This window comes from Pomacea canaliculata, linkage group LG12 (genome assembly GCF_003073045.1).
Source record: "Pomacea canaliculata isolate SZHN2017 linkage group LG12, ASM307304v1, whole genome shotgun sequence".
Lineage (NCBI taxonomy): Eukaryota > Metazoa > Mollusca > Gastropoda > Architaenioglossa > Ampullariidae > Pomacea > Pomacea canaliculata.
The window spans coordinates 7,662,355-7,682,477 of record NC_037601.1 but is presented as its reverse complement, the minus strand read 5'-3'; the positions used below and the strand labels follow the sequence as shown (position 1 = coordinate 7,682,477).

Genomic DNA, 20,123 nt, shown 5'->3' with positions numbered 1-20,123 from the left:
TCCAAATTTAAACGCTTTTATTTCAACAGTTAAGAAATGATATGTAGTTACATCAATTATCAATGTACGTTTTACAAAAACAGACACCTGTTAGACTTCTAAGAGAAACTAACCTAGATGCCTCAAGAACTATCTGATGGCAGGATTCAACTGCTAGGACGTCTAAACTTCTTGTGTAGATTCCTAGTGTAGGTTTAACACGAAAACCAGACAGGATAAGGGGTAGTGGGCATAACCATTGACAAGCGAACGATGACTGTATCCTTAGACGCCATAGCAAAGTGTAGTTCACAGACTACACGACACCAACATCCTACCTACAGTCCCATCCGCAAGAATAGCACCTGCTAGACGACAGGAGAAGGTTACAGCTTACACCTGGGTTACAGCTTTCCTGAAGTGCTACACAAAGATCTCATGCGACCACGCGAGCTTAATGTTGGAACAACGAGGAGCATACAGGGCTGACCACTAACGTTCAAAGATGTCCATTTTCTCTAAACTTTCTGTGAGTACAACAGTCCCTCTCTCTCGCGCGCGAGAGAGGAACGTTGGCTCACGAGTTCAAATATGATAAATGCGTCATCTATGATTATCTGCTCATTAACGGATATATTTTCTTACATATTGCCTAATCGATCATTTCTTATGCAAATGGACCTCGACTGCTACCAGCTGTCCGTTGCGGTGTCTACAATTCACATCGTGTCCAAGAGAAAGGAGTGCAGATGACGATAAAGCACCGAGTTCTTCACAAAGTTTATTTGTAATTTCTGTACTCAATCAGTATGGCTGTTAGCACTGACCTTTTATTTTCACTAGACTCACGTTATGTCCAAAGGCTGGACACGTTGATGCTTGAATAACTGCTTTTTCCATTTTACTACAAGTCAACAGGTGGTCTTCAGAACAAAGTCTGTTAATCAGCGTTAGTTCTTTGCTTTGGCTTTCTTCTGACACTAGAAGAAACGATAAATATCAAGGAGCGAGAAGGAGACGCGAGGACTTTATGAATACAGCAGGCAGGGCGCTATACAAACGAGAAGAACAAAAATCATCAAATAAAGGTTATACACAATGCAAAATCTGAACTGAAAATGTCAGTGTACAACATGATCGACAGCTTTCACTGCAGCACAAGCCAATCATCCTTGCTTTTCGCCCTGTTCCAGATGTACACACTTACAGTTTTAAACGCAAATTTATGCTCGAAGCTTCTGACAGCTTACTATGGCCTGTCATTAGTTTTCACAAATGTGTTTATTTTACTCCTCCTCCCTTTGTGTGTGTGTGTGGGGAGGGAGCAAGTGTGAACTGCAAAGGCTTAAATATCGCGAACAGAGCATATTCGCTCAGATGTGTGGCATAATTTCCAATGAACTAAACAAAGTCACATGAAAATAATTTTGCTCTCAGGTTGTCCTTTAAACACAATTTTGCAGAAGACTACTGTGAAAACCAAGTGGCATGGGATAGAAGCACAAGCACTGAGGGAAGGTAAAAAATGGAGGGATAAAACGTGGTAAAAAAAAAATTGAGGGATAAAACAACATAAAAAATGACGGGAAAGACTGAAATGGGGGTAAAGGCAGCTCTAAGACGATGGACTTTTCACTTTTAAAGTTTTCTGTGAAGATAAAAACTATTCAAAAACAGTGAAGGTCCCAAAATTATTTCCAAAAATACTTCACAGAACTGTACTAACCACTACAACTATGATGATAATAATAATATACAGTTATATTTTCTGGCTTCAACAATCACGGCTATCGTACTAACGGATCTTTGCCGTGAAAGAATAGCTTCAGCAACGAGAGTGCTTTTAAAACCAGATGAAGAAAAAAAAAAAAACCCATCCTCCTCCAGAAAATCTACAAGAGGAATTTCTAAGAAAAATGACAGAACACTAGACTCACGTGTTTGCACCCTCGCATACACACATTTTCAACGTCGAGATGACGGAAAGATTAAATATTAAATAGTTTGGAGATTTGCGTCCCCAAGCTAAAGTTGAACCATCTTTTGGGTTATCAAACATCACCATATTCACCTACCCTTCGTGTATTTATAGCACTTGCATTCTAGGATTCTAGACTGCTCACTTATGACAGGAAACACTACAGACACGCCGAGGTACACGAGGGCAGTGAACTCTATTCAGTTCATCGTGTCTAGGTCAAGGCGGGTGGACGGCGCATCCTGGTACTTACCTTGATAAATCAGGTCGGACGCCATATCACCCTACTTAAGAAGCACTTACATTAACAAGTGTAATAAGTCTGAGAACACGAAGCGGTCGAGATATAAAGATCCGAAAATAGCAGAAGTACTGTTACTAGCACCACACCTGCGTCAGCAGTGAAGGAGTGGGTGAAGGAAAACACGAGGAGGAAGAATAACGGCACAAATAAACTCAGTATCAGTGTCCGCAAGGTATCCGCTAAGCTTCCGCCAACATCCCTCCATCCTTCTGCTATGTTCCACTTGGCAAGGCATGCATCCCGCTCCCTCCCACCCCACCTTTTCTCAACCCTAGCTATGCATTCCTTCACACAATCACGAGACCACAAGAACAGGAAGCGGAACAAACAGCTCAGACCTTCCCGATCTCTGTCGCCATCTTACCGGCCCTTGCTGTTGCCGTCGGTGAAATGTCCTACAGGCGTTTCATCGTCAAGAGAGTCATTACGTCTCCAAGGGAAACAAAAACTAGAGTAAGATCAAAGAAACCGTACTACCTTCTGGCCAAAACTGTTTTTTACGGGACTAGTGGGATGCACATTTTGTTTCTGACGTCTGGGTAAAATTCTGCGCAAGATACTACTCTCCAAATCTGAGTGAATACCCATTTTTATTCTTGAGATATACGCTACAAACATCACAGCACAGGATAAGGAATTAGAAATCGTGGCTTCACGATCTGACTAACATAATATATATTATATCCCCAGCTCTCTCACTGGCTGACGCCTTCACGACATCAACGTCTCCATGTACTATCCTGACGTTGACCTCTTTCTTTACACGGCGATGTTTGTAGAAGTGTGTCTCGAACATGGAATTTTACCCTAATTTGGGGAAATAGAATCTTACACTTTACCCATCCATGGTGTACAATTTAAAACCACTAGTTAATTTAAAGAAAACTTCTCATGAAAGCTGCATCCTGTTTTAGTTTTGCCCTCTCTAATCTTTGGTGAACATAGCTGCACTATTTGTTAGGGTTTGTGGGAGGCCTAGAAAGAAGACAATTTCCTTCCTCAATTTTCTGCGGAAGCTCATGCTCTTTGACCCACATTCTCCCCCTCCTGCCTCCCCATCACTTTCTTCCACCTTCATTTTCTTTAACACTGACAGAAGTGGAAAACTTTCGTTGATAAATTCTACTGTAACGTCATCACTAAACGATATGCGGACGACACTACTGGAAGACTGCAAACGTTACAGTTCCCGGGCAACAACAATAACTGCAAAAGTCTCCAGGAGAAATTTTGATGGGAATTACCCTTTTGCAGAACACGACATTCACAACATCATCTACTTCCCTGTGAACATGAACACAGTGTAACGCTGGGGGCTATCACTTAACTTCCCATAAAGACAAGACTCACAAGACTCCTCTGATTCCTTTAACAAAGTGGCACAATGGGCTTAGACCTTTTAACAAAGATACAATACACAAGGCTATCAGGCTGAAGGCAACAGTCATCAGTCTCCTGGATCTTTCAGTTAGGTTTGTTTGGCATACAATACACGATCCGTGTGGGAAGTAATTCTTCTTTAGCATCAAAACACACACACATACACTCTTTCTTTCAGCCTCTCCTACTTGATGACATCATCCAGATATGGCTAAAAAATGTAATGTCAACAAAGTTCCATAAAATAAAAGCATGTATTGGTCATAAGCATGCAAGATTTCTGGTAAACTGACAGCCTATTTTTCCCAGTGTTAACTTACTTTGCCTGAGTAAGCCATGAAGAAATTAAATGTTAGATTATAGGACGGTAAACTGCTGAGAACAATGTTCACTTAACAGAAGCTAGGGCAAACAGAACTGCTAAACACAACAATCACTTATATAGGTCTGGACAAATACCTTCTTAAATACCAATGTACAGAAGCCAGGACACTTTAAACTTTCTAAGCATATTTCTATGTTCATAACTGTAAACAGCCCTGACCATAATACCCTGGCCCAAACACAAAACAAAAAAACAAATTCAGTGAATTTCTGAAGCCAAGACTTTCCCCTTAAGAAATAAAACAAATACACATAAAAGTAGCAATGCAAGCCATTAAAATATTAGGTTGGTTTTGTTCACCTGATTATGATGTACCTCTTCAATGATCACAAATCTGCATTAAGAGTTCTGATCGTGAGACCTTTCCACTTTTCTTTTATGAAAGAAATTTTCAATTATTTCTGATGGTTAGCTCAACACATTTCTCTAAACATGCATGTACAAGGACACAACTAGTGCTCTTAGGTACAGGCTAAAGTAATTGTTCTTAAAGACTTTCAAGTCAAAAGCCTTTTGTCAACTAAAGATTATAAAAGTTACTAATACAAGATGCATTATTTAGCCATTTCACTTATTTACTCCAGCTGCTTATAATGCTGTACAATCTCCTGTGCATGACACTCTCAATATGCAGACTGGGATCACATGTGTGAATGCACGTGCATTTAACACTTCAAACCAGACACAGGAGCTCTAACTCACATGCAGCTTGTCCATTTCTCAGATTCTCCACTTCATTGTTTCATTGCGCCCATCATCTCCTGAAAACATGGCATCAAATCAGACAGTGGTGGATTGCTGTTTGGCACAAACATGTGTGTTCTTAATAGTACTAGTTTGACCAACTTTTCCTTTCTTAAAATAATTAAGGGCAAACTTCAGGGAAAAAAATTCAGCAAATTATTATACATCTCAACGCACATGTGTGTATGTGTAAGGGGTATAAGCATGTATATAAAGGAGTATGTATGAATGTATTCTGCTCATAAGCATGATTAAGCAGAGATGTGTAGATTTCTCTCAGTGTAATTACAAGCAATAGCACTGAGACATTTTTTGCATATTTGTATGCATTAGCATGAATGTGGATCATTATTAAGGTGCCAAACTTGTGTTATGCTATGTGCAGTAACTCAGTTAAAGGCACATGAAGGCTGCAGCATAAAAGCAGCCATGGCTCTGGAAGACCTAAAAAATGCAAGGTATTTTTATATCTTAACACAACGAAACATTTTATTTTGATGACCCCATCCTCATCTCTTGGTGAAAAGGCATGATGTTAACTGACAGATAGTGTTATTTTGGGAAATATAACTACACTATGGAACTTATTCTACTTTGAAAATGCATGGAGTTCTTACAAATGCCTACAAAAATCTATTTATTTCCAAATATTTTTCTAATTTTTTGCAAGAGACAAGTAGCCACTAGAAAAAATATATTGTTTTCTGCCATATTAGAAGACATTTTTAATCAACAAACTGAAATCTGCCAATTGTTTTTTTTTTTGCAGTTAACTACTTAATTAACTTATGGGTTGCACATACATATATCCTGCCTCCAGGTGCCACTTCAATCATCTCAAATTCAATAACTTTAAAATACACTCTTTAAACTGACAGACTGAAAGGTGGCCTGGGGTGGACAATCACTTTTACTTCTGACAAAATGTTCCTTAGCTGGCTGCTGAAAGTTTTCTTTATCTACACATTTATTAGGCTTTTCACCACACGCAATGCATATAGTACAAGTCCATACAATAATAACTTGCATGCTTTGAGAGTATTACTAATCAGGCATGCAGCAGTCCAATTTTAATAATATACATAATACCTAAATAAAAACATATACCGATATCAACTTCAGTGTGCAGGGCATAGACACACGTAACTGATTAGTACAAACACTATAGTGCTGAGACACATGCAAAGAAACATTTAGCAAATTAGTGATACATGTCAAGATTATTCATAGTAAAATACTTGTAATTAATATTGTTAATATTAATGATTTATAATCTGAACTTGTAATAAAAAGTCATAACAAAATTGATTTTTTTAATATGTATTGGAACAGACATACAAAGTCTCAACAGGAAGATGCACAACAGACGATGGCTAATTCTTATATTTATAGTTCATAAATTAAAACATTTATGCCCTGGCTGAAACATGTCTGTTTCTGTGCTCATGCACTGCACATGATAACAAGTTTTATAAAAGACAACAAAGGTCTGACAGGAGGATTAGGCTAAGATATTAAAAAATTTTAGCGTTTGTAAAATTTTATCCTGCAGCTACTGAAACAGGTTTCAAAGAACACTATTTCCCTTACAGGATTCAGAATTAGTACCCTAACTACCACATTTGCTCTAATTCACAATTAAGGAGATTTCAGTAAACTCCTGTTGGACCCATATAGCATATTTTTACAAAGTTGGCTAATTGCAGCAATGCACTTATTTTCTACAATGGAGTGAACAGCACATTACTGGTAAAACAACATACGACCATTTCTTCCTGTTCGAACTTTTGCAAACTACTTCCTGGAATTACAAACAGCCACAGAACACCAAAACATGGCACAAAGACATTATCAGCAGCACTCACTGTTCCTAACCTTAAGCCAATACATAAAGTACACCACAAAGCATTTCTCTTTATCCACCTACAGGTTTAATCCTCCCTTTTCCAAATTATTTCGTACATACTTGAGAAATAAAAATTACACTTAAAAAACATCAGATAATTTCTTTGTATTATTATAAACATAGCATGATGTTACTTATGACTAAAGAGTCTTTACATCTGATTACTAGGAATGCATGACAAATAGCATATACTTTTAATCAAGCTACTTAAAAAAAACAGTTGAAATTATTTTCATTAGCCACATACATATATCTTAAAAAGAATTTTTTTCTGAAAAATAATTTTTTTCCCCAGAAATATTCTTAACTGTACATTTTTAAGTGCTACAGTACCCTTGATTTGCATGGAGTGATTTTTAAGGCAGTTATGAACCTTTAAGTTGTTGCGTGCCATTTTTCTTAAAGAATTCGTCCTTTGGTGTTTAGAGGAGTGGGCAAAATAAATATATAAATAAATGAACAAAAAAAACAGCTGTATGCAGTCACTTTAAAAATATCTTCACAAACCACACCACAGCTCAGAAAAGCGTAGTCCATAAACATTATTCCTACCGTAAGAATGATTTCTGCATAGTCAGTCTTGCCTTCCAAGGCTTTTATTTTCTATAATGTATTTGCTACTGTAATGCCCCTGCGTATTGTCTTTCATATACTCCTGAAGAGGAGAACAAGCTGTTGAAAGCTTGCAGCTTCCACAGCACCACAGAAAGCAATATAAGATCACTGAAATTTTGGTTTGTTTGCTATTTTTTTTTCTGGTTTTTTTGTTGCAGCTTCATGAAAACTATAAATAATCTTGAACTTGCCAATCAGACTGTGCCTTCCTTCAATTGCTGCAACAAATTAAAATGTCAAATGTAAGACTCCATATGTTATCATGCATGTGATCCTCTCCTTACTTTCAATTTAAAAGTGAATTTACTAGGCCCACCAGGAAAAAAAAAAAAAAGACTCCTTGCAGATTTCACAAGTTAAAGAAGCCAACAAATTGTGCACAAAAGCTGTGCTTGAAGTACTTTGGCAGTACTGTGATTATTATTTGCCAAAGACCTTAACCATGTCCACGTGTACAAAGCACGTGATGTAGTGGATGGGTACTGATCTAATCAATCCGAAGCACGCCAACCTGTGACAGACCTGTGACATTTTATGACCTGGCTTAATCTTCCTAGACCTTCCTGAATTTCTAAGCATAGAAAATTAGTGCAGGCCAGATTTAAACAAGGATGGGACAAAAACACTAAGCACAAGGCAACTATAGACACAACACAAAACAGCCAGTGTCTCAACAAGAGTAGGGCACCACTGGGATCTTCATTGCAATTTGGACAGACCTTTCTTACAACACAGTCAAGAATCAAGCAGCATTTCTTTCTGCAATATTTACATGTACCTTTTAACACATATAAAGGTATGTGTGTGTTTTGTGTGTGGGTGGTGGATAATACTGAAAATTTTATACTTCTAAATAAACTAATGTTCTTTGATGTTCTTTACAATTATAAGTGAACACTTTTTCTTCATTGTGCAATAAGTTAGACTCTCTCAAATATTTACTATAAGCAAAAGCTAGCTACATATCATTTTCAACAAACACAAGCTATATGGATGTCTTTTCTGGTGTATTATAACATGCAATACTGCACTAAAATAAAAGATGTGAAACCAGGCAATTATCAACAAATGGCAAAAGCAAAAGTAGTCAATTATTAGGTGCTAGTTTTATTAGAAAAATAACAAACTTTCAGGAATGATGCTAGTCAGTTACTAGGTGTTAGTTTTATTAGAAAAATATAAAAATTTCAGGAATTCCCCATTTTCATAGCACTGCCCATCTTTACGTAAGTGGGAAACACACCAAACAAAAATAAAAACAAAATATCCAGACAAACATACAAAGCGAAAAGCCCTGAGTTAACCTCCACTAAAACTAAATCCTCTGCTGCAACCACTGCCTTCCAAGTCACAATTCTGTAGAAACCAAAAAACATCACGACAAAAGCATGAAAGGGATGAAAGGGGTGTTCTCTAAATGTGCCATGCTTACATCACTCATTTGTCCCATTATTTTGGTTCAAACCACAGCCACTTGTTTACAAGAACAACAGACAAAGTTAGTACCTCCAGTAAAAACGATAAAACATGTAGCTGCCGATAAGAAGTGCCAGGCCAATGTAGACTGGTCTGAAGTAAGAGTGCCGCTTTTTCCATGATTCGCTACGACGCTGTCTCTCTTTCATTTGGTTTAGCGTTTCTCGAGTTTTCTTCACACGCTCTTCTCGTATTCGCTTCCGCAAGAGGTAAGAACTGCAGAAAACCAATGAAATAAATTCAACTGGATGCAGTTATTATGATGCTTAAAACTTACTTCCGTGGGGCTTCCTGATGTCATCACTGTTGTCTAAGAAGAAATACGATCATCACTGGTGCCATGTAGTAAGTGTATAACATCATACAGAGCACACAGCGTAACTCTTCCAACGCAAAATTTTCTCCAGACTTGAGCTGAATGTACAATAATCCAAGTTCCCACACCTACTTTTTGTATAAAATGTAAAGTTGTGTATGCTTCAAAAGAGCCTTAGTCAATGTCTCCTGATGACAAATAAAAATGCACTAACGAGGGTAAAAAGACAAGAATGAAACTATTTAATAAATCCCTGTAACGAATGGAGAAAAAAAATATGAAACAAGTGAAACTGAAACAAACCTTTCTTCCTCCTCCTCCTCTTGTTCTACATGTGTCATATCAGTGTCTTTTTTCGTGGTTATGCGTTTCTTGGGTGGCAATTCTGGTGGTGCTTCATCATCATCATCAATAAGTTCCGAAAGCTGTTTATCTATATCATCCTCTTCACTGTCAACCTTCTCTTCTTCATTGGAATTTGATACTGGAAGGCTTGCACCTCGCTTAGGTGGTGGAGGTGGACTGTCGGATGTCTGCAATCAATACAATCAATGCTCAGGTGCATTACCACATCTTTACTCTGTTCTATCAGTCCTTTACAATACAATTATTAATCCGCAAGGGCAATTACAGGTATGATGACACGCCAGCACACTAGAGGGAAGATTATGAAAGTCTTATCACTTTTCTTCCATCTCTTGGTTCCACAACCTCAGGTAACAAGAACTGAGAATATCGTGAATATCTGGAGTTTAGGGATGAGGCATGAGGGGCAGCTGTGATGTGTTAGTCTGAAATGACCAATGGCAATGCATCAACTTTATCTACTGTTGAGAAAGAATTTATTCACTGTAGTCAACATGTATATACTTATCTGTATATTTTCACTGTATGTGCACTACCTCTAATCGTCCAAGTGTGGACAAATTAAGTTGTATTGTATGCAGAATTTTCTCAGAAAAACTAGAGAGTTCAAATTTTATAGGTCCATTACACTAATAACTCATAATGACATACCCACTTTCCTTCCAGATGCATGGATGTGAATGTGTGTGTGGTCCACACAAATAAATATTTTGTGTTATGTAAATAATAATTTTACTATTTCCTGTTAATAATAAACACTATTATACAGAAGAGTGAAAGGAAAAGAGTGGGGAAGGTAGTGAGGACAGTAACTGAGAAAGTTATGGTGGGCGAGGTGGTGAAGACAGTAGCTGAGAGAGGTATGGTGGGGGGAGGTGGTGAAGACAACAGCAGCTAAAGGAGGTATGGTGGAGTGAGGTGGTAAAGTGTCAGTAGCTCAGAGAGGTATGGTAGAGGGTGGTGGTAAGGCATCAGTAGCTCAGAGGTATGGTGGGGGGAGGTGGTGAAGACAATGGTAGCACAGCATGGGCATCTTGTAAACAATATCACCTCCGTGTAGCTCCCAGAGGAATGGTCTAGCATGTTTTTTTTATACGTACAAAAGACCATACAAGCATCACGATTCTAAACCCTCTGAAGTTTGTCCAACCAGCAGTTAAGGAGAATAAAATGTAGAGAAATCTAGCAAGGACAAGGCAAAAGCAGATGTGAACTTTCTGACAGCAGAAATGGACAAGAAGGGTCAGTTGCTGAACTGTTTTTCTATTAAGATACTTTTCTTTAATCATATTAAAGTTATTTCTATTAAGATACGTTTTTATAGTCGTATTAAAGTTATTTCATGACTTCTGTAGTATCTTTAGACAAAATAGTTAGGAACAAAAGCATATTGTGCGATGATTTATAGTTGCAGCTTCTGTAGTTATTTTTTTTTTAGAAGACGATCAGCATCCATACACCTCCTGACTTATGAAGGAGTAGAGAAAGAGCTTGTGCATTGTGAGAGAGAGAGGTGGCAGGGGGTGAAGGGGCTCCTTCAAGGGTTACAGATATGGTGAGATAAAAGTCACATGCCCTGTTACTTCAAAACAAAACAACTCTCAAAACAGATTGGTGAAAACCTTACTTTGATGTTTGAGTTAGCATCTTCTCCTAGTATTTCCCTGCCACCCTGTAGAATAGCCAGGTAGGAGAAACGTAGCTGGTCATGAGTCTGAATCAAACCCATGCGGTATGATCTCATGTTTATCAACAGCTCTTGTATGTTGAGGCATGACAGCGTTTTATGCTTCTCTATCTGCAAGAAGCCAAAAATATGCTTTAAGAATAATAATAATGTGCATTTATCAAGTACCAATCCCCAGCTCCAGCCAGGCTAAAAGCCCTTAACATGCACAGACATAGGTGTATGAGCACACACTTGATAAATATTAAATACACTTTTATATAGTAAGACCTCTACATACGAGTGAACCAAAATACGAATAAATCGAGATAAAGTCAAAAATTCGTGAACATTTTATTCTTACAGGTGAAAATTCGATATAGTAGTTTGTGTCATTTATATGCCATAGCGTACTACGCTTGGCAACTCTTGCTCTCCAGCCAAAGAGGAAGAAAACGTTGGGACTATCCATCCCACAAAAGATGGGACATGCACAGGTGAATCTTCAAAACCCACAACAGGTCTTGCAGACAAACTGGGCCATCATGTCTGAAAGCAGCAAAGGCCAGATAACTAATGGCTGAGGGCTTACGTGCGGTAGCCAATTTTTTACCAAAAAAGACAGTAGATGCACAGATAAATCAAGGTCAGGTAGTTGGAATCCACTGCTAGAGCATATAATTCAGACATCTTCAATTCCATGACTAAAGCCAGCAGGAAGATGGTCTTCTCCATCACCATCATGGGGGTGTGGGTAAGGGGTTTGAAGATTCGGGTAAAATTGCATGTGAGGAAAAGGGAATGAGACTGTGGCCTAGACCTCGAGAGGTTGATCAAAAGGTCTGAAAGGCTCTGATTCAATCCTACAGCAGGACAACTTGTTTGATTATACTTCAGTTCTAGCCCCTCAGCTCCTAGTAGTCTGGTCATCCGGTAAAGAAGAAATGAATGTATACATGACTGGGTATGCTGCCGTCTGAAAAAAATTGTCAGTGCATGCACAGGTGTCTAGAAAAGACAGACCCAGGTAACATCTGCATGTGATAAGAGACCAAGTTCTTGTCCAGAAAATATGTTTCAGCAGGTAACACTTACTCTTATGTGCAGGTGTTTCCATTATCCCACCATATTTTAAAGCTGCTTTTAAATGTCACCATGTCAAACATGACAAATATTACTTTTAAATATGACAAACTGCACACACACAGCAATCAAAGAACTGACCTAACTGATGAGGACTAGTGAATGTGAAGTCTACATTAGTACAATAAAGTTTACAACTTTGCTTCTCACACACCAATTCACATAAATTATAACCTAGCAGCCACACAAACTCACCAAAACTAAACAGGAATCGACCAGGCAAAAAGTTCCAGAGCGACCAATTCCTGCAGAACAATGGACAACACATGGCCCTACATCTGGGTCAAGAACTCCAGCGGCACGCACAACTTTCAAGAAGTTCAGAAATGCTGTTGGAGAAGAAGGAACGCCAAAGTCTGGCCATGTTGTGTAGTTGAAATGAACAACTTCTCGTTTGATACCTGTCTGTTAAAGCAGCATAGGGAATAGATGATTATAACATTATTTTATAAATGACTAAGTAGTCTCAAAAAACAAAAAAATTCAATGTGCGGAAAGATGCCAAGATGAATAGATGACTATGGATTAGCTTCTACCTCTTAAAAATACATAAAATCAACATGCTTGATGCATGTCAAATGTTCTTGTTGTGTCTTATATAACACAATGTAGTTCTGTTTAACTCAACTGGGCCCTTTAGCAAGGACACTTCCACATGTTGATAGGCAAACTCCCATTATGCAACAAAGCGCAAAGATACATGGCCTCATTCTCATACACTTCAATTGCCTTATGAGACTTCACCTAAAGGACATATGGATCTTATTACTGAGCATCAGAGATTTCTGGCATTCAATATATAGAGTTTATTTTGCACCTTGATTACAAAAATAAAAAGTTTTAGCTCATTTTTTTAATTTTCACTTCATCATGACTAGATGCTAAGGCTGGGAGGGCTTGTGTGATGATGCCACTCCTGATATTGCCACATGAATTATTATATTTTCTTGACTGTAAAATGTTCCAAGATTTTCATCACATTAACTTGCTTTAACCGCAACCCCATGCTATATGAAAGCAGAATGCAAAATTAAAATTTGCTTCTCTACTATAATACTGTGCAATGCTGATTTACAATAAAAACATAACTTTATAACTAAACAGAAATGTGACTATATGCCTACCGCTAATTCTTCCACTGTGAACCATCGCTGGACAAAATTGGTGCTGTCCTGCTCACCAATCAAAGTGACAATTAAGCCAACATCTTCAAATAACATGCTGTCTTCATATCCTAAATCAGACCCAAGAGGCCAGTACTGTGCACATTTTGCCTGCAATAATGTTGGGGAAAAAACCACATTTATCATTACAACTTCACAACATAACTGGCAGAAATTTTTATGTCTTTCTGACAATACAAACATAAAGTGATTCAAATCTTTTACTGAGAGGACACGTTGCATTAGAGGAATTAAATATCAGAAGAGCATTTTGCAGAAAATGACAGTAGACAATTACAGACACCAGTAATGATTGTTAAGTGTGAAAAACTATGTCTTAGCAAATTCAAGATTGAAATGCACAACAGTTATAATGAAATAATTTTTCAATCTAAATTGTGATAATCTTACCGTTCCCTTCTCCACAACTCGATTTAGCATTACTATTGCCTTAGTTTGTTGCTGCCATATCATCAACCAAAAATCTCCACACGTGTTTTCCAATGGTCCCTGAAAGAATATGCCTAAAATCAGCCTGAATGCCTATGTAAAGTTAATGGATTTCCAAAAGAAAAAATGAAAAGGGCACCCTAGACTCCGTGAAAGGTATCCATTTTATCAGTTCTTAATATATTTGTCTGCATTACTGTGTAATTTTTCAGACAATGTAATGCATCTACAACTCACCTGTGTAAGGATATACTTCCGATCTGCATCAGGCACCCTCACAAAGCTGGCATTAATGTAATCACTTTCTCCATCTGGTCTTTCAAGTATCACACGGCTATGGTCATCTGAATATTGGACAAATTATGTCTGAGATTAAACACTTAAACTGGCAACTACTCCCTACTATGCAATGAATTCATTATTTATCCCTTGACAAACGATTATGGTAGTCTGCTGGTACTGGTTTTCAAGGGAAACAGCTGGATAGATGCAGCAGCTGGCAAGTGTTACCTCACCACTTTGGCCTCTCTTGGGCAGAGAGTACATATTTCACGAAATTAACCTGCCTACTCCTTCACATTTTCAAGCCAGTTTTTTTCTATGTCCACCTCATCAATGACCCCTCCTAAAAGGCACCCTGAACGTCTTAGAGTGCTGTGCTGGGTCACATGAACCATACAAGCCTGCACTACTTGACTAGTGCGAATAATGGGTACCTGGTGTCCATTTGGCACTGTTTACTATTTCGTTTCTTTGTAAGGAGTATAACTTATGACTGTGTCTATTCTTTTGGCCATTATCTGCATTCCCTTGAATGCATTTCCACCAACTGAATTATTTTAAAATTCAGCCCATTCTAGCAGTCCGGTCCATAAAAATCTCTAAAATTATTAATTATATAATTTTTCCCAATCGATTTTCTAAATAGAAAAGATGCAAAAGCATCAATTTTTAATTCAAATTTAAAATTACAGCACTACATAACACTATTCTGTTTGTTCCAGAGGATAATTAAGCGGCTCACATGGCACTAAAACACCCACTCACACACCAACACAAGACCACTGCACACTTAAACTCATTTCATAGCAACCAGACCCACAAACAGAAGTCTTATGGTCAAACCACTGAAAACAGCTTCTTACTGTTTCAATGTTTGTCTAATATTTTGAGCATGCGTAATTTTTCAAACAGAAAAAGAGATTCAGATAAATAGGTAAGCAATGTTTTCTAAACTCTGGCTCTACCTCTGTTCAGCTTCAATAACAATAGATTTGAATTACAACTTTCTGAAAATATCTTTTACAACACTTTGGACTCACGGATGACAACCACCTGAGAGCAGCATTATAGATTGCACACTAATATTCAGGCATGTGCTGCAGGGAACGCTATACAAGACGATGAAGCCATCCTGGTAAATATGCTCCTATTCTTTCAGCTGTAACAAAATTATTGTTCTAAAGGGCAACTACAATGTCTGTAAGAGTTTCCAAAACTGGATTGGACCACTGTCCACAACTGTAAAAATATGGCACCTTCCAGCCTTTGACAGTGCCACTATCCTCTTGAAGACTGGGCCTGGCCATTTCCATGTGCTAACCAACCTAAGAAAAAGTGCATGTGTTCATGGCATATTGACAGCAAAAGCAACACACACCACCACCACCCACCCATCGAAAAAAAAAAAAATGGCCATTTCCGAAGTATGATTTCAATCAATTTGATTGTAACCAGAGTGCCTGGTCTTAAAAAGCAACAACATATATCCAGAAAAATAATATTATAACATGCTTCCTTACATGGACTAACATCTCTGTAGCGGTTCTTGGGTCGGTTCTCAGGACTCCGAGCATGTGAAACAGAGCAAGTTTCATCCATCACAGTCGTTGACAAATTTTTCAGTCTCTAAAAACAAAATACAGATTGAAAGATTACCAAAATGAATTTTGGGACACACCGCTGATAAAAGAAAAAAAAACAAACTTTTACTGTATTGTTTACCCATATTGCTCTCAGCTTTAAGTAATATTTGGTAATATGCATAAAGATGGTAGCGTTTAATTTATGACATTCTGATCTGGTTAAGCTGTTAATGCTAGTCCATCTACTGAGGCACTTTGTAGACCAGGACAATGACTGTTGAAAATTACTCCTGGTGTCGTCAACGCTTAAACATTTCCAACTGTATCTTTTCTCTTTGTTGTAGGGCTCTCCAAATCAAGGTGTTTTTTTCCCAGTTAAAATCACATTCTCACACAACTATCAGAATAAAGGTTAATTACATTACAAATATGTCCCTCAGCTATATAAATTTTCTATTATGCCAGTGTTCTAATTAAAAACACTGAATTCATGCATGTTAAAAATCTGCCACTGATGCTTGAAGGCTTGGTGATTAAGCATAAGTGTCCTAGAGGTCATAGAAATATTTATTTAAGTGCTGGACAAAATAAAATGTAATTATATAACCAACAATAAAAATAACCATTATAAACACTCAGATTCATAAATATAATACAATATTTATGTGTATCATAGGTTGCAATCAGCTGGTGTGACCTGAAAGGATTAAGCTGGATAGTTAAAAAAAAGGGTGTTCACAACAGGAAATGTTTTTAAAACTTTTTAAAACTTCCAGCTATGTGTATCTATACAATCAAAACAATACGAATGTGTATCTATTTATAGTTACTTTCTTTTACACTGAAACTATCTTTGCACATGAAGTTAGTATTTTGCATACAAATGCACTTGCTGAGATAAGAATTTACGCACATGCACACAAAGGGATAGGGTGGACAGAATATATGCCTAAACTTGTTTCATTTTCCTCTATACGTTAACATTTCAAATTATTCTTTGTTACATTAACAGAAGGCACTAAAAATACATTTTCAACAGTTACTTTTCACTTTTGTGAGCAGGTGTATTGAATAACTGATGTGAGAGAAAAGATGAGACAATGAAGAAATCAAAATAGTGAGTGAAATAGCAAGCATGTTAATATGAAGATGCACATATGCCTATATATACAGGCTTGTTGTCCCAGAGTTTGGCAGGGAGAAGGGGTAGCTGAGAGAGTGGCGTTGTTTACATTCCCATTTCAAACATACAACCACATTCACAGCCAGAAGGCCAGGAAGGAACTACCTCAGCTATTTCTAATTAACTTCCTGCATAAGTGGAAGTAGGTTCAATCCCAATTACACACTTCAGACAACAAGGAGCAAATACTATCTGCTGTATCCAGACAGGCACAAAACTAGGTTAATACATAAGGGACATACATAAGTAATTATTACTGTTATTAAGGGGATAAACACATTTGTCCACTCCCTACACACAATCATCTGCATATATATATGCTGGTAAACACAAACAAAAAAACGTAGATAGGAGTGATCAATATACAGGAATTTCAACTCATCTCCTTCCAATTCCTCATTTTTCTGTTACTGCTGATGTTTATTTCTTCCTTTCTTTCATTCTAAACTGCATTGATGGAGTTTCACCCTCCTCTACTTAATGATAAGGAAATGCAACGAGAAAGTGTTCATCATTTTCCTCTCTATAATTAAAATTACATGTCCTTAAAACAAGCTGGCAACCAAAAGACATCTGCATCACTTTATGAAACACACTAAAGACTCAATTCACTCTTGACTTGGAAGTAAACTGGATTGTAGTTTTAGTTATTCCTTGTTACTTTTCGAAGAGTATAGGGCTGCAACAACACCTCGCCAACGGATCCGGTTTTGGGCACCCCAATCAGCTGGCCCCATGTGGTTCCGACGTCCTTTGACTTGCACTCTACAGTTCTTTGCCAGGTCTGCTGTGGTCTCCCAACTCTCTTCTTCCCCGGATGGTTCCAGTCAAGTGCCTGTCTGGCAATGATGTCAGCTGGTTTGCACAGGGTGTATCCTATCCAGCCTCATTTGCACATTTTGATGTCTTGGCTAGTGGCATTCTGGTTGGTTCTTTTAAACTGAATTGCGACTATAGCTAACTGACCACAAGCAGAAAATGATTAGGTCTCTGATAAAACACATGCACACAAAAAAGCCTCAACAATGCAACAAACACTTCTAACAGGAAGCTTGGGTTCACTTTCTCAATTGTTTATCTCTATTTTATCTGCTTCAAGAATTATCTGATTTATAACCAGGAACTAAATGATGTTAGTCACATTATCTTCACTAATAGAAGACTCCAATTTTATTTCTTGAAAAACAATATATTATAATTTTATTTATTCACAAGGGCAATTCCAGACAGTGCTCATACTAGCAATATACAGAGATAAAACATATAATGTTAAAATAATTTTTCTTTCTCTCACAAAACACACATATTCTCAGCAACAATACAGTTGGTGACCTAAGGTCACCTCAGGCTAGTACAAGCAACACAACTAAAGGACATTACAAGTGCACTAAGGACTTAAAATCTAAATGTTTCAAATTATTAAAAGAGATGTTAAAAACTCTCCATAAAATCTATGTTGATGTGCTTTTTTCTGAAGAGGAAACCTTCTGCTCCCAATAATATTTTAAAGAGGTCACTACTAGCAAAAGGTCCCTACTAGCAAGGCATGCTTTCTTAACCTTTTAAGCTCTCTCCTAGCCCTAACCCTTCCTTAACTTTTTCACACTCCCCAACCACCACCACCTCTCCCTTTTACCCACCTCTCCCTCTCCCTTAATGTTTTTTAACATTAGAAACAATAATTTGTGGCCTCGGTCATAGCTCTAGTCCGGATGCCAGCTTTTCCTGTCTTGTGTAACAAGGTATAAGGTACACTGGTCAGATCAGATGTCATGACACCTGGTTATGTTTATTCAGCTGTGGCATGTCTTTTTGTTCAAATTTGGTGAGCAGAAGCAGTTTAAGTGAAACTCAAGATCTAGAAGCCTGGTTTGATTATTAACAGAACAGTTGATATTGTTATTTTTATTTGAGAAATGTGGGTAGCACCCATACCACTACTATTAGTATTTGTAATGAAGCCCTTGAATTTCTAGCTGACCTGATTCTACTTGTATTCTTATCTCATCTTTCTATGTTTGTGTGTGTGTGTGTGAAGAGAGAGAGAAAGGAAAATGTACATGAAACATGAAAGTGCCTAATCTAGAAAAGCAGGCAATGATTTGAGTTGTTGATAAAAAAAAAATACCAAAAATTTAAAAGCAAACAAAATATTCTTTAAACTAAATTCTTTCTAGATCTATAATAACAGGACTTTATAATCTGTGATTTCCATCATTATACACTAGTATTTTTGTTCAAAATAACACACTTATCAGCACATATTTGTTGTACTACAAACTATATATAAATAGGTATGAACTATAATTGTTCTAAATGCTTTATCCCTTGATGTAGGTGCACACACACACATATATATACACTCACAACATATTCAATAACTTAATTGTGAGTATTTTTAGTAATTACTGAATTAGGCTATTATCAAGTAACATTAAAGTTTAAGCAGGAAATCATTTTGAGCAACACGACAGTCATCGATTTCTGTCTGCGAAAAAAAATAGTGTTTTGAAGTACTCAATATCTTTTGTACAATGAGTCTTACTTCGGAATTGAGCAATCCAATTTCTATGCACATTTCTCCTATTAAGTCCCCATCAGTCAGTTAAGATATTCATCGCTAAAAGTAAAACAAAGAACCAGCTTTCATCTCTTTCAGTTTCACAATAGTCTTGTTGATCATGGTTGTACTATGCTAACATAACTTCTCTTTTTTCGTTCTAGTTCTTTTGATGTGCAATTTAAGTTTTTCAAATATTAACGAGAGCAAACACTAATAGTAATACTATCGACAAGTACAATTCAACTACTACTATTACGTTTAATATTGTATAGTAGCAATAAGCTTGCGGGATTATATGCTCACATCTTGATGCCTTACCTTGAAAATTTCCACCCATGATTTGTGATCGTCGTATTCTTGAAATTCTCTTTCAATCTGCGATAACATGTTGATCAATATTTATTTTAATGAAGCACAAAGTAACAAAAGCACTTTAGGTGTCAAGCGCTCTCCTCTAGCATTTTCTCTCGTGGGTACAAACGCTCGACCATAATTTCCTTTTCCTGCTTACCTATCATGCTATTGGATAAATTCAACCAATGAAATTTTCCCTAACTTAGGTTGCCTACTTTTAGTTTCTTAACGGCGATTGCAAGTCTGCTTATAATTACGAGCATATATTCTGAATTATTTAACTATTT

The 20,123-nt window shown here is 37.3% G+C and overlaps 1 protein-coding gene across 3 annotated transcripts; it reads right to left on the bottom strand.

Annotated features, from left to right (window-relative positions):
* On the bottom strand, positions 1-19,988 carry LOC112553188 (tyrosine-protein phosphatase non-receptor type 2-like). 3 transcript variants are annotated; one of them, XM_025220246.1, is made up of 11 exons: positions 19,801-19,988; positions 15,674-15,779; positions 14,109-14,215; positions 13,833-13,931; positions 13,383-13,532; positions 12,454-12,663; positions 11,077-11,247; positions 9,387-9,616; positions 8,798-8,983; positions 7,483-7,509; positions 1-4,787 (listed from the first exon to the last, which is right to left on the bottom strand). In XM_025220246.1, the coding sequence occupies exons 1-10, from the start codon at positions 19,867-19,869 to the stop codon at positions 7,503-7,505; spliced, it is 1,335 nt and encodes a 444-aa protein (XP_025076031.1). In that variant the 5' UTR covers positions 19,870-19,988; the 3' UTR covers positions 1-4,787; positions 7,483-7,502. The 3 variants fall into 3 exon arrangements, with proteins under 3 accessions (XP_025076031.1, XP_025076030.1, XP_025076032.1); XM_025220245.1 differs by lacking the exon at positions 7,483-7,509 and having other exon boundaries at positions 19,801-19,987; XM_025220247.1 differs by lacking the exon at positions 19,801-19,988 and adding an exon at positions 17,611-17,792 and having other exon boundaries at positions 1-7,509.
* Between the last annotated feature and the right edge of the window lie 135 nt (positions 19,989-20,123).